The 14,451-nt window shown below is 36.2% G+C and overlaps 1 protein-coding gene across 4 annotated transcripts in view; it reads right to left on the bottom strand.

Moving 5' to 3' along the window:
• Window positions 1-5,307: 5,307 nt before the first annotated feature.
• APPBP2 (amyloid beta precursor protein binding protein 2) overlaps window positions 5,308-14,451 on the bottom strand; it is a 101,733-nt gene continuing 92,589 nt past the window's right edge. For all 4 annotated transcript variants that reach the window (XM_072940292.1, XM_072940290.1, XM_072940291.1 and 1 more), the window contains 5 exons: window positions 14,264-14,388; window positions 11,641-11,726; window positions 9,861-10,051; window positions 8,747-8,912; window positions 5,308-7,704 (listed from right to left, as the gene is read on the bottom strand). In XM_072940292.1, coding sequence (XP_072796393.1) covers window positions 7,451-7,704; window positions 8,747-8,912; window positions 9,861-10,051; window positions 11,641-11,726; window positions 14,264-14,388 — 822 coding nt within the window. In that variant the 3' untranslated portion in view covers window positions 5,308-7,450. The remainder of the gene's footprint in view (window positions 7,705-8,746; window positions 8,913-9,860; window positions 10,052-11,640; window positions 11,727-14,263; window positions 14,389-14,451) is intronic.

The raw sequence follows: 14,451 nt of genomic DNA, 5'->3' as shown, positions 1-14,451 counted from the left end.
AATAGATAATTAATAATTCCAGCAATAGAGGATGCATTAAATAGATTATGGCCCATCCACAGAGGAGCATACTTGTACAGTTATTGAAAATTACACTTTCCATATATAATAGTATGAGGAAATTGTCGTAAGAATAAAGCTGGATGGGCTCCCTCCTTCAGCTGCTTCTGAGACTCCTCCCTTTCTCATCTGAAGTGACTTCTCTGTTACTAAGAACCAAGCTTCAAAAAGACAAGATCTAAATAAGGCTCCTCCCTACAAACCTGATCCGAAACCAAAGAGCTTAGCTCAGCCCTACTTATTACTGAAACCCCGAGTAACTACTCCAGTTTTAGGTCCCAGCTGGGTCTTACAGGTGCCATCTTGGCAGATGGAATCATCTGGATCATTGTATCATATATTCAGTAAAACTGGAGTTTCAGTCTCCTCCTTCTCCTCCGTAACCCTCTAGAAAGCGAGGAGGAGGGAAAGGAACTAACACTTTCACCATATCCATACTGAAGCAGGCGTTGCATTCATTTTATTTCATCTTCTTAATAATCCATTTGACAGATGAGGCGTCCAGCTCAGCAATGGGGTAATTTGCCTAAAGCCACACCTGGACGTCTGAAGTCACTGTGAGCACCCTGACTCCCTGGAACTCTCACTTTCTGATAAAAGCTGCCTTTAGGTAAATCTTATTTCTGAAAACTAAAAATTAAAGACCTGACTTGTGTGATCAAATATATACTGGGTAAACTTTGGCTCAGTCAAAAAGTGCCAAAGGCACTTTTTTAAATGACTCATCTTTTTCTTTTCTTTTCTTTTTTCTGTCGAGCGTAGAGGAATGGGATTACTCTGTCACCAACATTAACAGATGCAGAATGTGGGCCGGCGCTGGGTCACAGTCAGTAACAGGAAAGAAAAATACTCAAGCTATTTAAGTAGCAGCAAGAGTGAAAAACAAAACCTGATTCTGTGCTGAGAAGGAATTTAAATGCAAATGAATGTTTGACAGGTTGTATCAGCTTTCTAATTCAGAAGTAATCACACTTGAGGTTTATCAAGCACTGTCTGGAAGTGACCATTCACATTTTTTCAAACTTATATATCATGTCTGCTCATGCAGTTGTCTTGAAATTTGTTGTAACTCATAGAATTTACCATCTGTAAGTGTACAGTTCAGTAACATCGTATTCATGTTGTGTAACCAACCTCCAGAACTTTTTCATCTTGCAAAACTGAAATTATACCCATTAAACAGCCACTCCCCATTTTCCTCCTTCCAGCCCTGATAACCGTCATTCTCCTTTCTGAGTCTGACTACTCTAGATAACTTCTAAGAGGAATCATACAGTATTTACTCTCTCCCCTACCTTTTGCGACTAGCTTCTATCTGTTAGCTTAATGCTCTCACAGTTCATCCATGTTTGTAGCATGTGTCAGAATTTCCTTTCCGTTTCTGGCAAAATAATATTTTACTGTTATCCATTCATCCATTGATGGACATTTGGGTTGCTTCCACCTCTTGGCTGTTGTGAATGACGCTGTTATGAACATGGGTGTACACATATCTGTTCAAGCTCCTGCTTTCAATGCCTTTGGATGTACACCCAGAAGAGGAATTGCTGGATCACATGGGAATACTATTCTTAATTTTTTGAGGAAACATCTTAGCTTTCCATAGCAGATACACCATCTTACATTCCCACGAATGAGACACAACGGTTGCCATTTCTCTATTTTGTGATAATAGCCATCCTACTGAGTGTAAGTTTGCCTTGAATTTTCAAATTATAGAAAGTGTGCTCTACTACCTGTTACAGAGTGAACATCTTAAATTTTTAACACGCACAAATCAGCAAAGTTTATAAGCTAGAAATAGTCTTGATTCTGGAAGTTACCTGATAATGGCGTTAACAAAGCTTTACATAAAATGCTGCATTAAGCGTCAAGAAGTGGCAACTCAGGTTTTAAGGGAAGGCTTCCCTTGTCCTTTGAGCTCGACAGATGAGTAAGACTTTAAGCAGGAAATGGTGTTCCACACAAAACAGGAAATGGCACGTTCAAAGTCCCAGAGGTGTAAAAGGAAAGATTTTTAAATTCAGTATACCAAAGGTGGTAGGTGACGGAGTGCTGACCATTCCAAGCAAGGGTGGGATTTTGTCTAAATGTTTTCTTTTTAATCTTTTAAAATTTGGTTTCATTTCCTGTAACTAACTGTTCTAAATGCTTAAGATTCATGCTGTTTTCATGGTGGATTTTTCTTAAAGAACTAGTTTGACCCCACCGTTCACATGAGGAAGTGAAACACAAAGAGGCTTACGATGACACATCTCAAATTCCCTGCTGTTCAAAGGCAGGGCTGGAACTGTAACCAAGACAGAGAGTTTTCTCCACTGCTGCCAGCAGAACTTCACCAGGTCTCATCACCCATTTTCAGTCTTTTAGAGTTAGGAGAGCAGGGAAAAGAATGGCATCATTACTTTTGGAAAGACTAAAAAATTCCCCACATTAATATAGTGCTTATTTTTTCCGTAGAATTTTCATGAGCACCAACTCCAGGTGCTGTTCCCATGTGTCTCCTCTGCCACACAACTCACTTTTCTTGAGCAGGAGCACTTTCGTTCTAGTGTCTCTTGCAGTGTTCCCTAATAAAAATTGTCTACAGTGTTTAAATAATCCCAAGTCCCAACCAACAGTGATCACAACTAAATTGGAAACAGATACGCTATGAATGCAGGAACACTATATTTATTAAGTCAATAATTCATTTTTAGCAATACAAGTACAGAATATATCACAATGCTGGTTACAAACATACTTAGTATGGTTTAATGGTTACAAATAATGGTGGGCACTACAAGTTTGTGGTAAGGATGATATGAAAGGTCATTCTGACACAATGAAGAATTAGTTGTCTTAAAAAAAATCTATCAATGACCTTAGATATTTCTATAGAAATTACTGTGGCACTATCAGTGGGGATTTTCACATAAAGAAATGGTTAATGATTTGCTTTTGTTTCATTAAGAGTTTTTTACTTTGAGTCTATTAAACTAAAATCCCCTGTTGCTTAATTAAGTATAAAAATAGTACTGACCTGGTAATATTTAATAAAACATTGCATTCATTCACATCAGAAAAGTAGAACTAAGTTTAAAATTGTTTTTAGTTACCATGGCAACACATCTTCCCGTAAAAGCAATCTATAGAAATGAATGATGTTACACAAATGGTACCTGCAAAGTTATTTAGTGATCCAACACTTAACTTGTGCACCACAAACCAAGTTTTCTAGATATCTATATATAGCATATATTTTTAATCTTAAATTTTACTTTTGAAAAAAAAAATGTGCACTTCAACAGACTCACTAAGGCCACTCATGCTATAGATGCCTAGGACTGCAATTAAAGAAGGGCATTATTTAACAAATCCTAAAGCACACTCCTTCAGATCACCAACAGGGTAAAACCAGTTTTCTGCCTAAAACATTCCTGAGATTTGTGGACAATGCAAATACTAGTGTTCAAGCTGGACATTAATGCAAATGTCAGATTAGAAAGAATCTCCTAGCAAGAGCTGAGGTCCTCCAAAGCCAAGAGGTGAAATATATGTTAATTCTTACAGCAAAAATAAAACTCCTAATGAAGTTTTTACTTATAAGTTATTTTTCCAGTAGTAACTTTGCCATCCAGAAAAAGAACAGTTTGGAAGCAGCAAGGCTACAAATTCAGCAGGAAAAAAAAAAAAAAAAGCTGAGTGGCAGTTAACAACACAGGTATCCCCCGCTTTCGGAAAGTTCACTTTATGCCACTTTGCTTTTACGGAAGATCTACCTTAGCACCTGTTTTCGCTAACCAAATGAAATCCAAAGAGGATGTCTGCTTTTATGGAAAAAGATGAAAAGCAAAACTAGTGTTCAACCTTTCTTTTGCAGACAGCTGTGAGAGAGGCAGCCACACCCGGAGCAGCAGGGGTGGCACCGCCATGCTCGGACTACAACCGGTGTCTCAGCGACAGCCCTCCAGAGGCTTAGCTAGGCAAGCATCTGTGCTTCAACTCGATTTATTTTGTGCATCTGTATGTAGCAAGGTATGTCCATAGGAAACAGCCTCTTTGCTGTCCACCCGTTTCAGCTTAGAGAGGTTTCATAGGAACGCTCTACTTTTAGCTAGCGGGGGAAGCCTGTAACTGCTACTTAGCAAACCATTGTTTCACCTGTAAAGCGTGGCCAAAAGCTTCACTCATGTTCTAGGCACGTGTTCCCCGTTCAGCATTCAGTCTGCACGGAAAGGAGCAGCCAAACGGCACGCTCACACGACTGCAGCCTCTGGACCTTGTCACAGTGAACTCTTCCCCAACAGGCTAAGAACAAAGATCTCTGTCAAATCTTTTATTTTCACAACTGAAAGCACACCTGCATGGGGGTTACTCCAAAGCAATAGTGAGTTCATTTTTCATGAAAGAGGATAGAGCTTGGATGGTAATAAGGGTCCAAATGCTTTGGGCAAAATCAGCTTTTGGGAACCCATAAAAATTACGGTCTAAAACACTCAACTGGCTCTATTAAACCGGACGCAGGAGTGACCGACCCCCTGTGTGGCATATGGGTGTTACAGGGCTCCCGGATGCACCCAACTTGAGTAGCACCAAATTTTAGGAAAAAGACTGGGTAAGAGAGAAAAAAAATGAAAGTCAGGAAAGGATGAGACCAAAGGTCCCTTACTTATTAACATTACTTTGCTGAACTAGAAAAACCTTTAAGTTGGTCTCGGCTTCCTTACACACATCCCCATCATATATGAAAAATTCATTCAAGCAATTGGTTATTGAGGTAAATTTTATTCTTTTCTTCGAGATTTTTTTTCTAACCTCATAAATTACGATATTCAGGTCTCCAATTTATCCTAAACATCCCTATTAAAAGGATAAATCCCACACTTAAAATTATTAGTGTATTATTCTTCATTAGAACCAGAAACAAAAGCATATTAAATTAGATCACTAACAGAAAAGGCAATCTCTTTTCTAAACCTAGAGTGTTTATATTAAATCAAAGAAAACAATATTAAAGTAGTGGTAATAAGGGGAAACTATTAACAGTGACTTTTTTTTTAAAAGAAAAACTGGCTGCCATTGAACCCTGTGATCCTAGGCTTCTAAATATCATGTTGCTTTATCATTGAATGTGAGCTAAGTTGAGTTCAAACTGAATGAGAGAAGATGAGGCCTTAAGTCATTTGCTTGATTTTATCCTAAAAAATGTTACATGTGCACAAAACCAAAAAATATAAATTAAAAAAAAAACTTCATATGGAAACATAAGTTTCAAAATATTTATTGAAAAACAATTTACCATGACATTCCTATACCACAAACATACCACAGGACTCTAAATAACCAACAAAAGCATACAAAGCCTATCCTTAAAATATCTTTGGAGGTATTAAATATATAAGCCCATGAGGATAGAGCTGAGTAACTTAAAAATGTTAGTCCTTGGTCACACAGACTATTTGGTAACTAAGAGAGAGGTGCCTCTTGGCATTAGATTGCAATTAACTGGGAGGGGGAGGTGTAGGTGTGCCAATGTACTCTTTTCAAAATTAAAAATAATTCAATTTGAGGAATAAACCCAGGTTTCAAAATCACACAGCTATAATCTTAGGGTCTAGGCTTGCTTCATCTCTTTAGGTACCTCCCCTAATCAATCCCCTCCTGGGGACTTAAAAAAATACTGGCTCATAACTAACAAGATGGCAAGTAACAGTTTTAAACAAGGTTATATTTGGGAAGTTCAAAAAAGTGTTTAAGATCAAATTTATCTGAAATCCCCAACTACTTTTTTTGTGTTCAACGTGGCAGACAGATTAGATTCTTCCCCACCTCCCACCCCAATGTGCCTGTTAAAAGAAAACCAAAATTCAGCACACATCCACTCATCCACAGACCACTCCAAGCCATTAGCCAGGAGCAACATCTCTAACAGCCAAGTCATGAGCCCCTGAAAATAGGGGGTAAAACCCTGATTCTTAACTATAGAGGCACCAAATAAGCCCCTATAATAAGAATTGAGGTAATAGCAAAAGACCTTTCTTGTTTCTTGGATTGCTACACATCACAACTTCTCAAATTTGAGTATTACCTCAACATTAAATAACCTGACTGGCTTAAAAAAAAAATCAAAACCCAATAAACAAAGATAGGTTAGTGAAACGTATCATTAAGGGAGTCTTTCCATCTGACTCCTGAATTTCAAATAAAATGACCTAGTTGGACTATTATTTACCACAAACATGAAGGATTTCTAAGAAGGCTTGCTTATTTCTGGGCATTTATTTTTCCATTAATCCCCGTAAGCCATACGGTAACCTAAAATTCCCACCTGGACATGAGCTATTTCATGACTCTTAGCCAATACACGTGCTAAGTAACTGCATTGATTATTAGGGTAACATTTAAAATGAAGGGGATGGCTGCAGCAGATCTTTATAGACTTGCTTATGGCATTGCCATCTGTGTACCTTGACTAAAGATATGCCACTGAAACTGCCAAATTTCCCTAGTTTGGTGTCTATTACATGAATATAATCTTTGCATTATCACTTTTCATTACACATCTAAGTGAAATCATTCTACTGATAAAAAGTATAAGCAGGGGCTAAAATAATAATCTAAAGCCTCTGGTCCAAATAACCCCTTTCTACATTAGGCTGGTCCTTTTCAGATCCTCCTGGTCCTGTTAGCAAACACTATCAGAGCATCTTGCATTTTTGTACCCCCCAAAAACACAACAAAACCAAAACAATCAAAGAGTTAAAATTGCTGGTTTATCAGCTTTTGTGTTACTTACAGATCAACACTGGTCCAGTTCAGAAGAGTCTGACAGTCCTTCCCTTGAACTAGAGCTCTGGAGTGGCTGTGTCCACCTCTCTGGGTAAGGCAGCCAAACCTACGTCAGGATGTCCCTCTTCTATTAGTACTTGTGTTAACTTTGCTATACTGCATAGAAAGATTTTCCCCATAAAATTTCTTTACAATACAGTATTGAATACCTCCACAAGGAAGAATTATATGTTAAAAAGTTGTTAAAATCATCCTTACATAATAAGAATGCAACTCTTTTAAACTCTTAAATAGTTTTATTTAGGGGTTCTTTTTTTCTTTCAGGCTTTCTGCAAAATGAATTATTTTTTTAAAAAGAAAAAAAATTTTCCTGTTGTTTATTCTACTAGGTTGAAAATATGGGCCAGACTACTTATACATGCGGTACATGCTGAATATAACTGAATATATGCTTATTCCTATGGACACTCTGCAAGGTAGGGATCACCCACATAGGGTCAATGGACTGGACCAGTGTTTCAATGCAAATGCCAGCCTCAAAAAACAACATGGTTTTGATTTCACAGTATGAATTCCCTGGAATCTGGGAAAAGGTAAATTAGTTAACTGAGGTCCTCCCTCAGCAGCTGGGTCCCTCAACATTCTGAGAAATCAGGAAGGACTGCACCACTTCCTCAGTGGACTGGGAGCTGGTGTTGACGTCTTCAAGAGCATCGGTTACTGAATACTGCCGATCTCGCAACCGGTTCCAGTTAGACAGAACATTGTGATACTCAAACACTTTCTCGTAATTTCCAATGGAGTTGTAAAGTTTAATGAGACCTCGGTAATCATATTCTAGTCCACTGTAGCCTTCACCAAAAAGTTTCTTCCCTGAAAGTAACCAAAAAAAACAAAAGAAAGAAAGCTCAAATAACAAAATAACAAGTGGTTATTGAACAACGCAAGTTCAATTCTTTAAAATAGGGTGGCTTGGTTTTTTTTGCTTAAAAGGAAGAGATTCAATTCTCATATCAGCATTCCCAACACAGTCCTACCCATAAACTATATCCAGGACTTAAAAAAAAGTTTCTCTTGTTTGAAGCAGTTGAATAGAACAAAATTATAAAACACTCATTAGAATAAAATTATAGAATAGCATATTCTGAAGGGACCGATTTAAAGAGATCTAAAGAATGGCAATCTGATTATATTAAAATTTAGGAACGTCTGTTTTTTTGAAAGGCATCAAGAAACAAGGGGTAGAGTGAGAGTTATCTACAATACATTTAACCAACAAAGGGCTTGTTACAGCCAAAGTGGATAAAGAATCTCTATGCGCCAAGAAGAAAATGACAGACAAACTCAATATAAAAATGGGCAAGAATTTTAACAGGCACATCACTACATGATGGCTACAGTATCTTATTTTGTAATAGGCCTGAACTGGAAACAATCCAACGCTCCATGTATCCATGAACAGGAGAATGGATAAATAATCATATACTAATCCAATACAGTATTATATGGCACTGGAAACTAACAGGCAACAGTGACATGAAACAACACAGATGTATTTCACAATTCGTGTTCACCAGAAGAATCCAGACATATAAAAATACACATTGTATGATTTCATTTATATCAAGTTCAAAAACAGGTATACTTAATCTATGTTAAAATCAGGAGAAGGGAGGGGATGGGTAAAAAACTACTTTTGCCTTTACCTGACACATTACTGTCATACGTTTTACTAGTGGCTTCAACAACAAATAATCTTTAGCAAAATGCTCCAGGTGATTTTTCAGTGGTTCCTGAATATCCTTAGCAGCTCTGAACTCATTTAATTCTTAATAACAATAATGATAATAACACTTCTCTTATACAACATATAAGAATGCTGATCTCTAATCAAGAAAATTTTAAAATAACATACCAATTGCTATAGATCGCAAATAAAGTTTCTCAGCATTTTCAAACTGATTCATGTCATAATTATATAAAGAAGCCAGATGTCCCACTGAAAGGGCTACTTCATAATCTTCTTGACCAAGAAGTTGCTCTTTAATCTGAATTGCTTTGATGTGCATTTCTTCAGCTTCCTGAAAAATAATTAAGCTGAATTAACCATTAGATTAAACATTTAGATTAAACCTTACGTTGGTAATTCTTACTCAATAAGTAAGGTTCTTCTAAATGCCAAAGGCATCATGTGCATGGCATAAGGCAATCAGATCAGGGAACACACTATACTACTCCAAAAGCTGCCCGTGGGAAGCATTTCTGTTTGGGGAAGCTATGCATGTAAGCTGATGATAATAACCGAGTCCTACCGCAAAATGACAAGAGAAAATTTGTCCTGGTAAAAAAAAATTGTTAGAAGAACTTAACATCAAAACATTCCAAAAAGAAAATTACTTCTTTCGGTTAACATGTTCCAAATTTTAACAGAAACTTAAGAAAGTCTATACTACAGTATGTTACTTTACATAGAAGTACATTTTTATTTTTTAGAGTTTTGACAAATTTTCTTCCAACAAAGTCAGGTTAATTGAGGGACATGTAAACTGATTTTCAAGTAAAAATGAATGTCTTAAAGACAGCAACTCTCATCCTTTCCTTATTGTGACCCTAAAATTTTATAATCCAGATTTCTAAAAGGGAAGTAAATTCAGTAAATTTTTATCACTACAAATAATACTTGCAGTATCTTACATTTCTTGCATATCTACTGTGCGTCCATGCATTCTGCTACGTGCTGTACTTAATCTACTAGATAAGTTTAACTATAACTGTTTTAGTCTTTATGGTTTGATGTATTTCTTATTTTTGTATGGTCTTTATTTCTGAATTTTATTTATATTTTGACTACATTGTTATACACTAGCTATTTTCTCAAGTTTGATGTGAAATAATGTAGGAGTGCAGTAGTGCATACTTTATTATTTAAGATTACTAATGATGCATTATTTAAGATTTATTATTTAAGGTTGCACTTTATTACCTAAGATTATTTAGAGAAAGAAAAATACAGTAAAATATGCTTCTACCTTAAATTTTCTCATTGACTGATAAAGTCTTCCAAGGTTTCCATAGTGTTTTGCAGTCTGTACATTAAATTCACCAAAAGCTTTTTTAGCTAGCTGGAGTGAAGACAGGTGCAAATCATGAGCTTCTTGTAGTAGCCTCTGTTCAGTTTCTTTATTATGACAGTCAATTGCAATCTCCTCTAAAATAAGTGCTGAATAAGAAAGCAATAAAATTAGTGCATTTTTAAACCATCTATCAAGGCTAACAGAACATAAGATTTAAAATTAAATTCTACAAATGTTTGTTGCATACATTTATATGTGGTTACGGTTTAGAACTGGTAAAGGTATTCCATTTTAATGAAAGAATACTTTAGGGGTCATTCTATTTTGCATTGTACAATGTATTTCAAATTTAAGAAAAACAATGGTATACATCAAAATATTTTGCAGAATTATTTTCTATTTTATCAGACCTGTTATACTTTGCTGATATGACTTAGTTTTTTAAGCAAGTGGAAGGAAGATAAGAACAAAAAGGCACATTTTTTAGTTGTGAAACTGGGTCAAGGAGTACCTAAGCACTGACGAAACTTTTGAAACCACATTTTGTAGAATATAACCTTTAACCAAAAACAACTAAAGGAACTGGTTTCCTCCTACTCACTAGACCAACCAAATCAGGCAAGAAGACAGCTCAATTTCAAAGTCTCATTCAAGACTTTCAAATTCCATTTAAAGTCTTAAAAAATATATATATTTTTACCAGGTCATTTTGTTTCTACGAAAACTATCCATGTACACAAAAGTAAAAGAGATTAAGTTCACTGTAGCATTTTTAAAAATAATATAAAGGTCTAGTAAGACAGGTGAGGTTAAAAACATTAGAAAAAAGGATACATACATACATGTATTGAAATGGGAAAATGTTTATAACACAGCAAATGAACAAGTAGATTATAGAACTCAAAAAAAAGAAATTATTCACTCATTCCATTATTTGAAGAGAAAAGAGTCTAAAAAAATATGTACCAAACTGTTGATACTGGATTGATGAGATTTCAGGTGACTTATTTTCTTCTCTTTTCTATCTAACTTTTAATTTTGTGTGACTTTAAAAATGCAAACCTAGAGTGGGGAAAAATCTAGTTCCAAAATTAAGGTAAAAGTTATCCACAGAATTACCACAATGGTGACCCAATCGTGTTGGCAAAATAAATGCCTTAAATAAAAGGGCTTTGGTAGTGATTTGCAGAAAAGATAAAACACAAAGAGACGAAAGTGGTATGTGGTAAGAGCCTTGCAACATTAAGGGTAACCTGATACGAAACTGAGTTTCACGATCCTGCATTATAAAGCTGATGGTATGTGAAAAAACTCATCTTTAGTTTGCTATCCATTTCACTGCACAGTACAGTAATCATTTGTGATTCTTCCACTCCCCCACAAAAGAAAGGAATGAATGATTAAATGAGGAAAGAAAGAAAGGGAGAAAGAAAGAGGCAAAAGAAAGGTATTCTGGTTTATTAACAATGTTACACGAGAGAAGCAAACAAATTCTTAAGTAGAGCTGTAGGTAAGTACTTTAAATCAGTGAATTGGCTATTTTAGTAATATACAGATATAGTCTAATCCTGAGGAAATAAACAAATACCTCTATTTTATACCATATATCATCAAATTAAAAATATCACAGACTAGACATTATTACAACTGACAGCTGAAGAAATCTGAAAAAAATATATATGTATGCATGTGTGTGAATATATATATATATGGGAGACTAGATTACAAAGGGTACCTTTCACCCTCTTTGAAGAAGCCAAAAGAAGATGATCCTCAGGTAGGATGTGGGTAATGATACCAATAGCTCTTTCTGCATGAAATCTGCAATACAGATATATATATATTCTAGCATTTCTTTTCAGTTATAAATGATTTAAGTATTTTAAAAAATCACAATTTATAATATAATACTGATAGAATTTCCAAAACTATTTGTGGTCAAGGACTAGTTTTTTGTTTGTTTTAAATTCTAAATCTTTTGTGGTCTAAACTTTTAACATCCAGTGGATCCCCATCTCCCCCAGAATCAACTATGAGGGTGTTATTATAGCCTACAAGGCTCAATACGATCTTTCACTAGGCCACCTCTCTGACCTCATCTCCTACCGTTCTCAGAAATAAACCCCTCTTTCCTTTCCAGCCACACAGGCCTAGCAGTTTCCTGACCACGTAAAGCATGTCCTCTCCTAGGACTCTCGCACTTGCTTTACTGTCTCTGGAATGCTCTTCCCCTGAATGTCCACATGGCTCACTCCTCACTGAAGTCTTTCCAGACCAGCCTATACAAAAGATCTTAAAATATATTCCATCACTCTCTAAACTCGCAGCTTCCTTTATTCTTCTTTATACTGCTTTCTCACCTGACATGTTTGGTTGTTTATGGCCCATCTTGCCAAAGAAAAGAGGTAAGCTGTTTGTCTATTTTATCCGCCAGTTCCTTTCAAACAACTCCACATCTTCTATCCTCCTCTCTCAGGTAATCATTAATTTTCTCAGATCTGTCTTCCAGTTCACTAATTGTCTCTTTAGTTGTGCCTAATCTGCTGTTTAACTTGTCTATTGATTTTTTTTTTTTTAGCAGGGGGAGGTAATTAAGTTTGTTTATTTATTTTTAGAGGAGGTACTGGGGACTGAACCCAGGACCTTGTGCATGCTGAGCATGCGCTCTACCACTGAGCTATACCCTCCCCCCTTGAGTTTTAATATCAATGACTATTTTCTAATTCTAGCTATATTTTGCCTTTGGTAACAGTGCTTAAGATATGATTCACACGACACAATTCAGCCATTTAAAGTGTATGACCAGTGGTTTTTGGTGTATTTTAGTTATGCACCCTTCACAATTAATTTTAGAATATTTTGATTCCCCCAAAGAGCCCCTGTAGCCATCAGCACTCACTTCATTTCCTCCAACTCCCCCAGCCCTGTCTCCACAGGTTTGCCTATTTTGGATATTTCATATAAATGAAACTATATAATGCAGCCCCTTGGGACTGGCTTCTTTCACTTAGCACACTGTTTTTTAGACGTTCATCCATGCTGTAGCATGTGTCAGATGTTTTATTTTTAAACTGACTTTTTTATTTTCCCTCCAAAATATTACCTTCCTTTATATTAATATCAGCAAATTTTTTCTGTAAAGGGACAGACAGTAAATACTTCAGATTATTTGGGCCACACTCTGCCCCAACTACTCAACTCTGCTGTTAGTAGCATGAAAGCAACCACAGACAATAACACAAGCGAGTGAGCGCTGTGTTCCAATAAACCTTTATTTTGCTTATAGACCACAGTTTGCCAACATATTTTATATCTTTAATTGTTTAAGAATAGTTAATCTATAGTAGCAATCAAAAAGTTCTATTAACTGATATTTTTAGGGTTCTAATCTTGTTCATTATGTCTGCTGACTCACTCATCGAAGAAATGTTTCCTTACTTATGTAAAAAAATTTTATGGTGAGTTCATTATAGGTAAAGCTAGATTTATAGGAAGACTGTGGTTTGGAATGAAGGTTAAGTCTTTCCAACAGTTTTGCATTTTCTTCTGAAAAGCATCCCAGAAGAACGAGCAGTTCCAAAGTGCTTGTTAATGTTTTTCTCAGTTTGGCAGTTCTTGCATGCCTGATGCCCAAACCCAAGAGCAGTAGAAGTCTGTAGCTACACGTTCCCCTGTGAGGTTCCTTTTTTGTTCAACTGAAAGCCCAACTCGAGATGGACAAATTTCCATGTCACCTCTCTTGCTAGTAGGCAGTTTTTTTCCCCTCTAGTCCACCCCTTCCCTGACGGTGCAGCCTTGATCTTCACAGCTTCCTGTGGGCTAAATGCCTTGTCCCTTAAACCCAGGACTGCTGTTCAACCAAGGTTACAGAAACTTCTAAGCTTTCCCATCACCCCAGAACAGTTACACCACAGCTCATGGCTACTCTTTTGGACTTTAGTCCATTATTGTCCCTTGGGGATTTCCTCACCACTACAAGCTCAGTTATACATTTAAAAAGATGATTGTTAATTTTTTTTTCAGTATTTCTGCATGTTTTGAGCAAGAAGTTTTTAGGTTAAGTCTGCCATTTAGCCAGACACTACTGGATTATTCAAGGAAAAATTACTGAAGTAGACACTTAAAAAATAAGTCATATTCTTTATGAAGGTATATGACTCTCAATATTAAACCACATACGATCTAAATGAGTGGTTTACAAGTTGGTATGATTTTTAAATGACTTCAAGAGCATTTTAGGCAACTTATTAAAGCTCTAGGAGGGCAAATTTAATCCACAAGGTACATTAAATACTATTGTATTAGGAAAAACAAAACAAAACAATAGCAACAGCACTGGAAAGGAATGTGGAACTTACAGTGCATTGTCGAACTTCCCAGAGCTATACTGGTGAACGTAAGAAGAATAGGCCAAGTCTTCGTGAGCTGTTGCTACGTGGATATTTTTGCCACCAAACACTGACTGCCGAATGTCAAGCGCTGCCTGAAAGAGTAACGAAAATAACTGATGATACTGTAAATCCTTAGAAAACATGACCTAGTTAAG

The sequence above is a fragment of the Vicugna pacos genome, chromosome 16 (assembly GCF_048564905.1).
Source record: "Vicugna pacos chromosome 16, VicPac4, whole genome shotgun sequence".
Taxonomy (NCBI): Eukaryota; Metazoa; Chordata; class Mammalia; order Artiodactyla; family Camelidae; genus Vicugna; species Vicugna pacos.
This window is presented reverse-complemented; position numbering and strand designations above follow the sequence as displayed.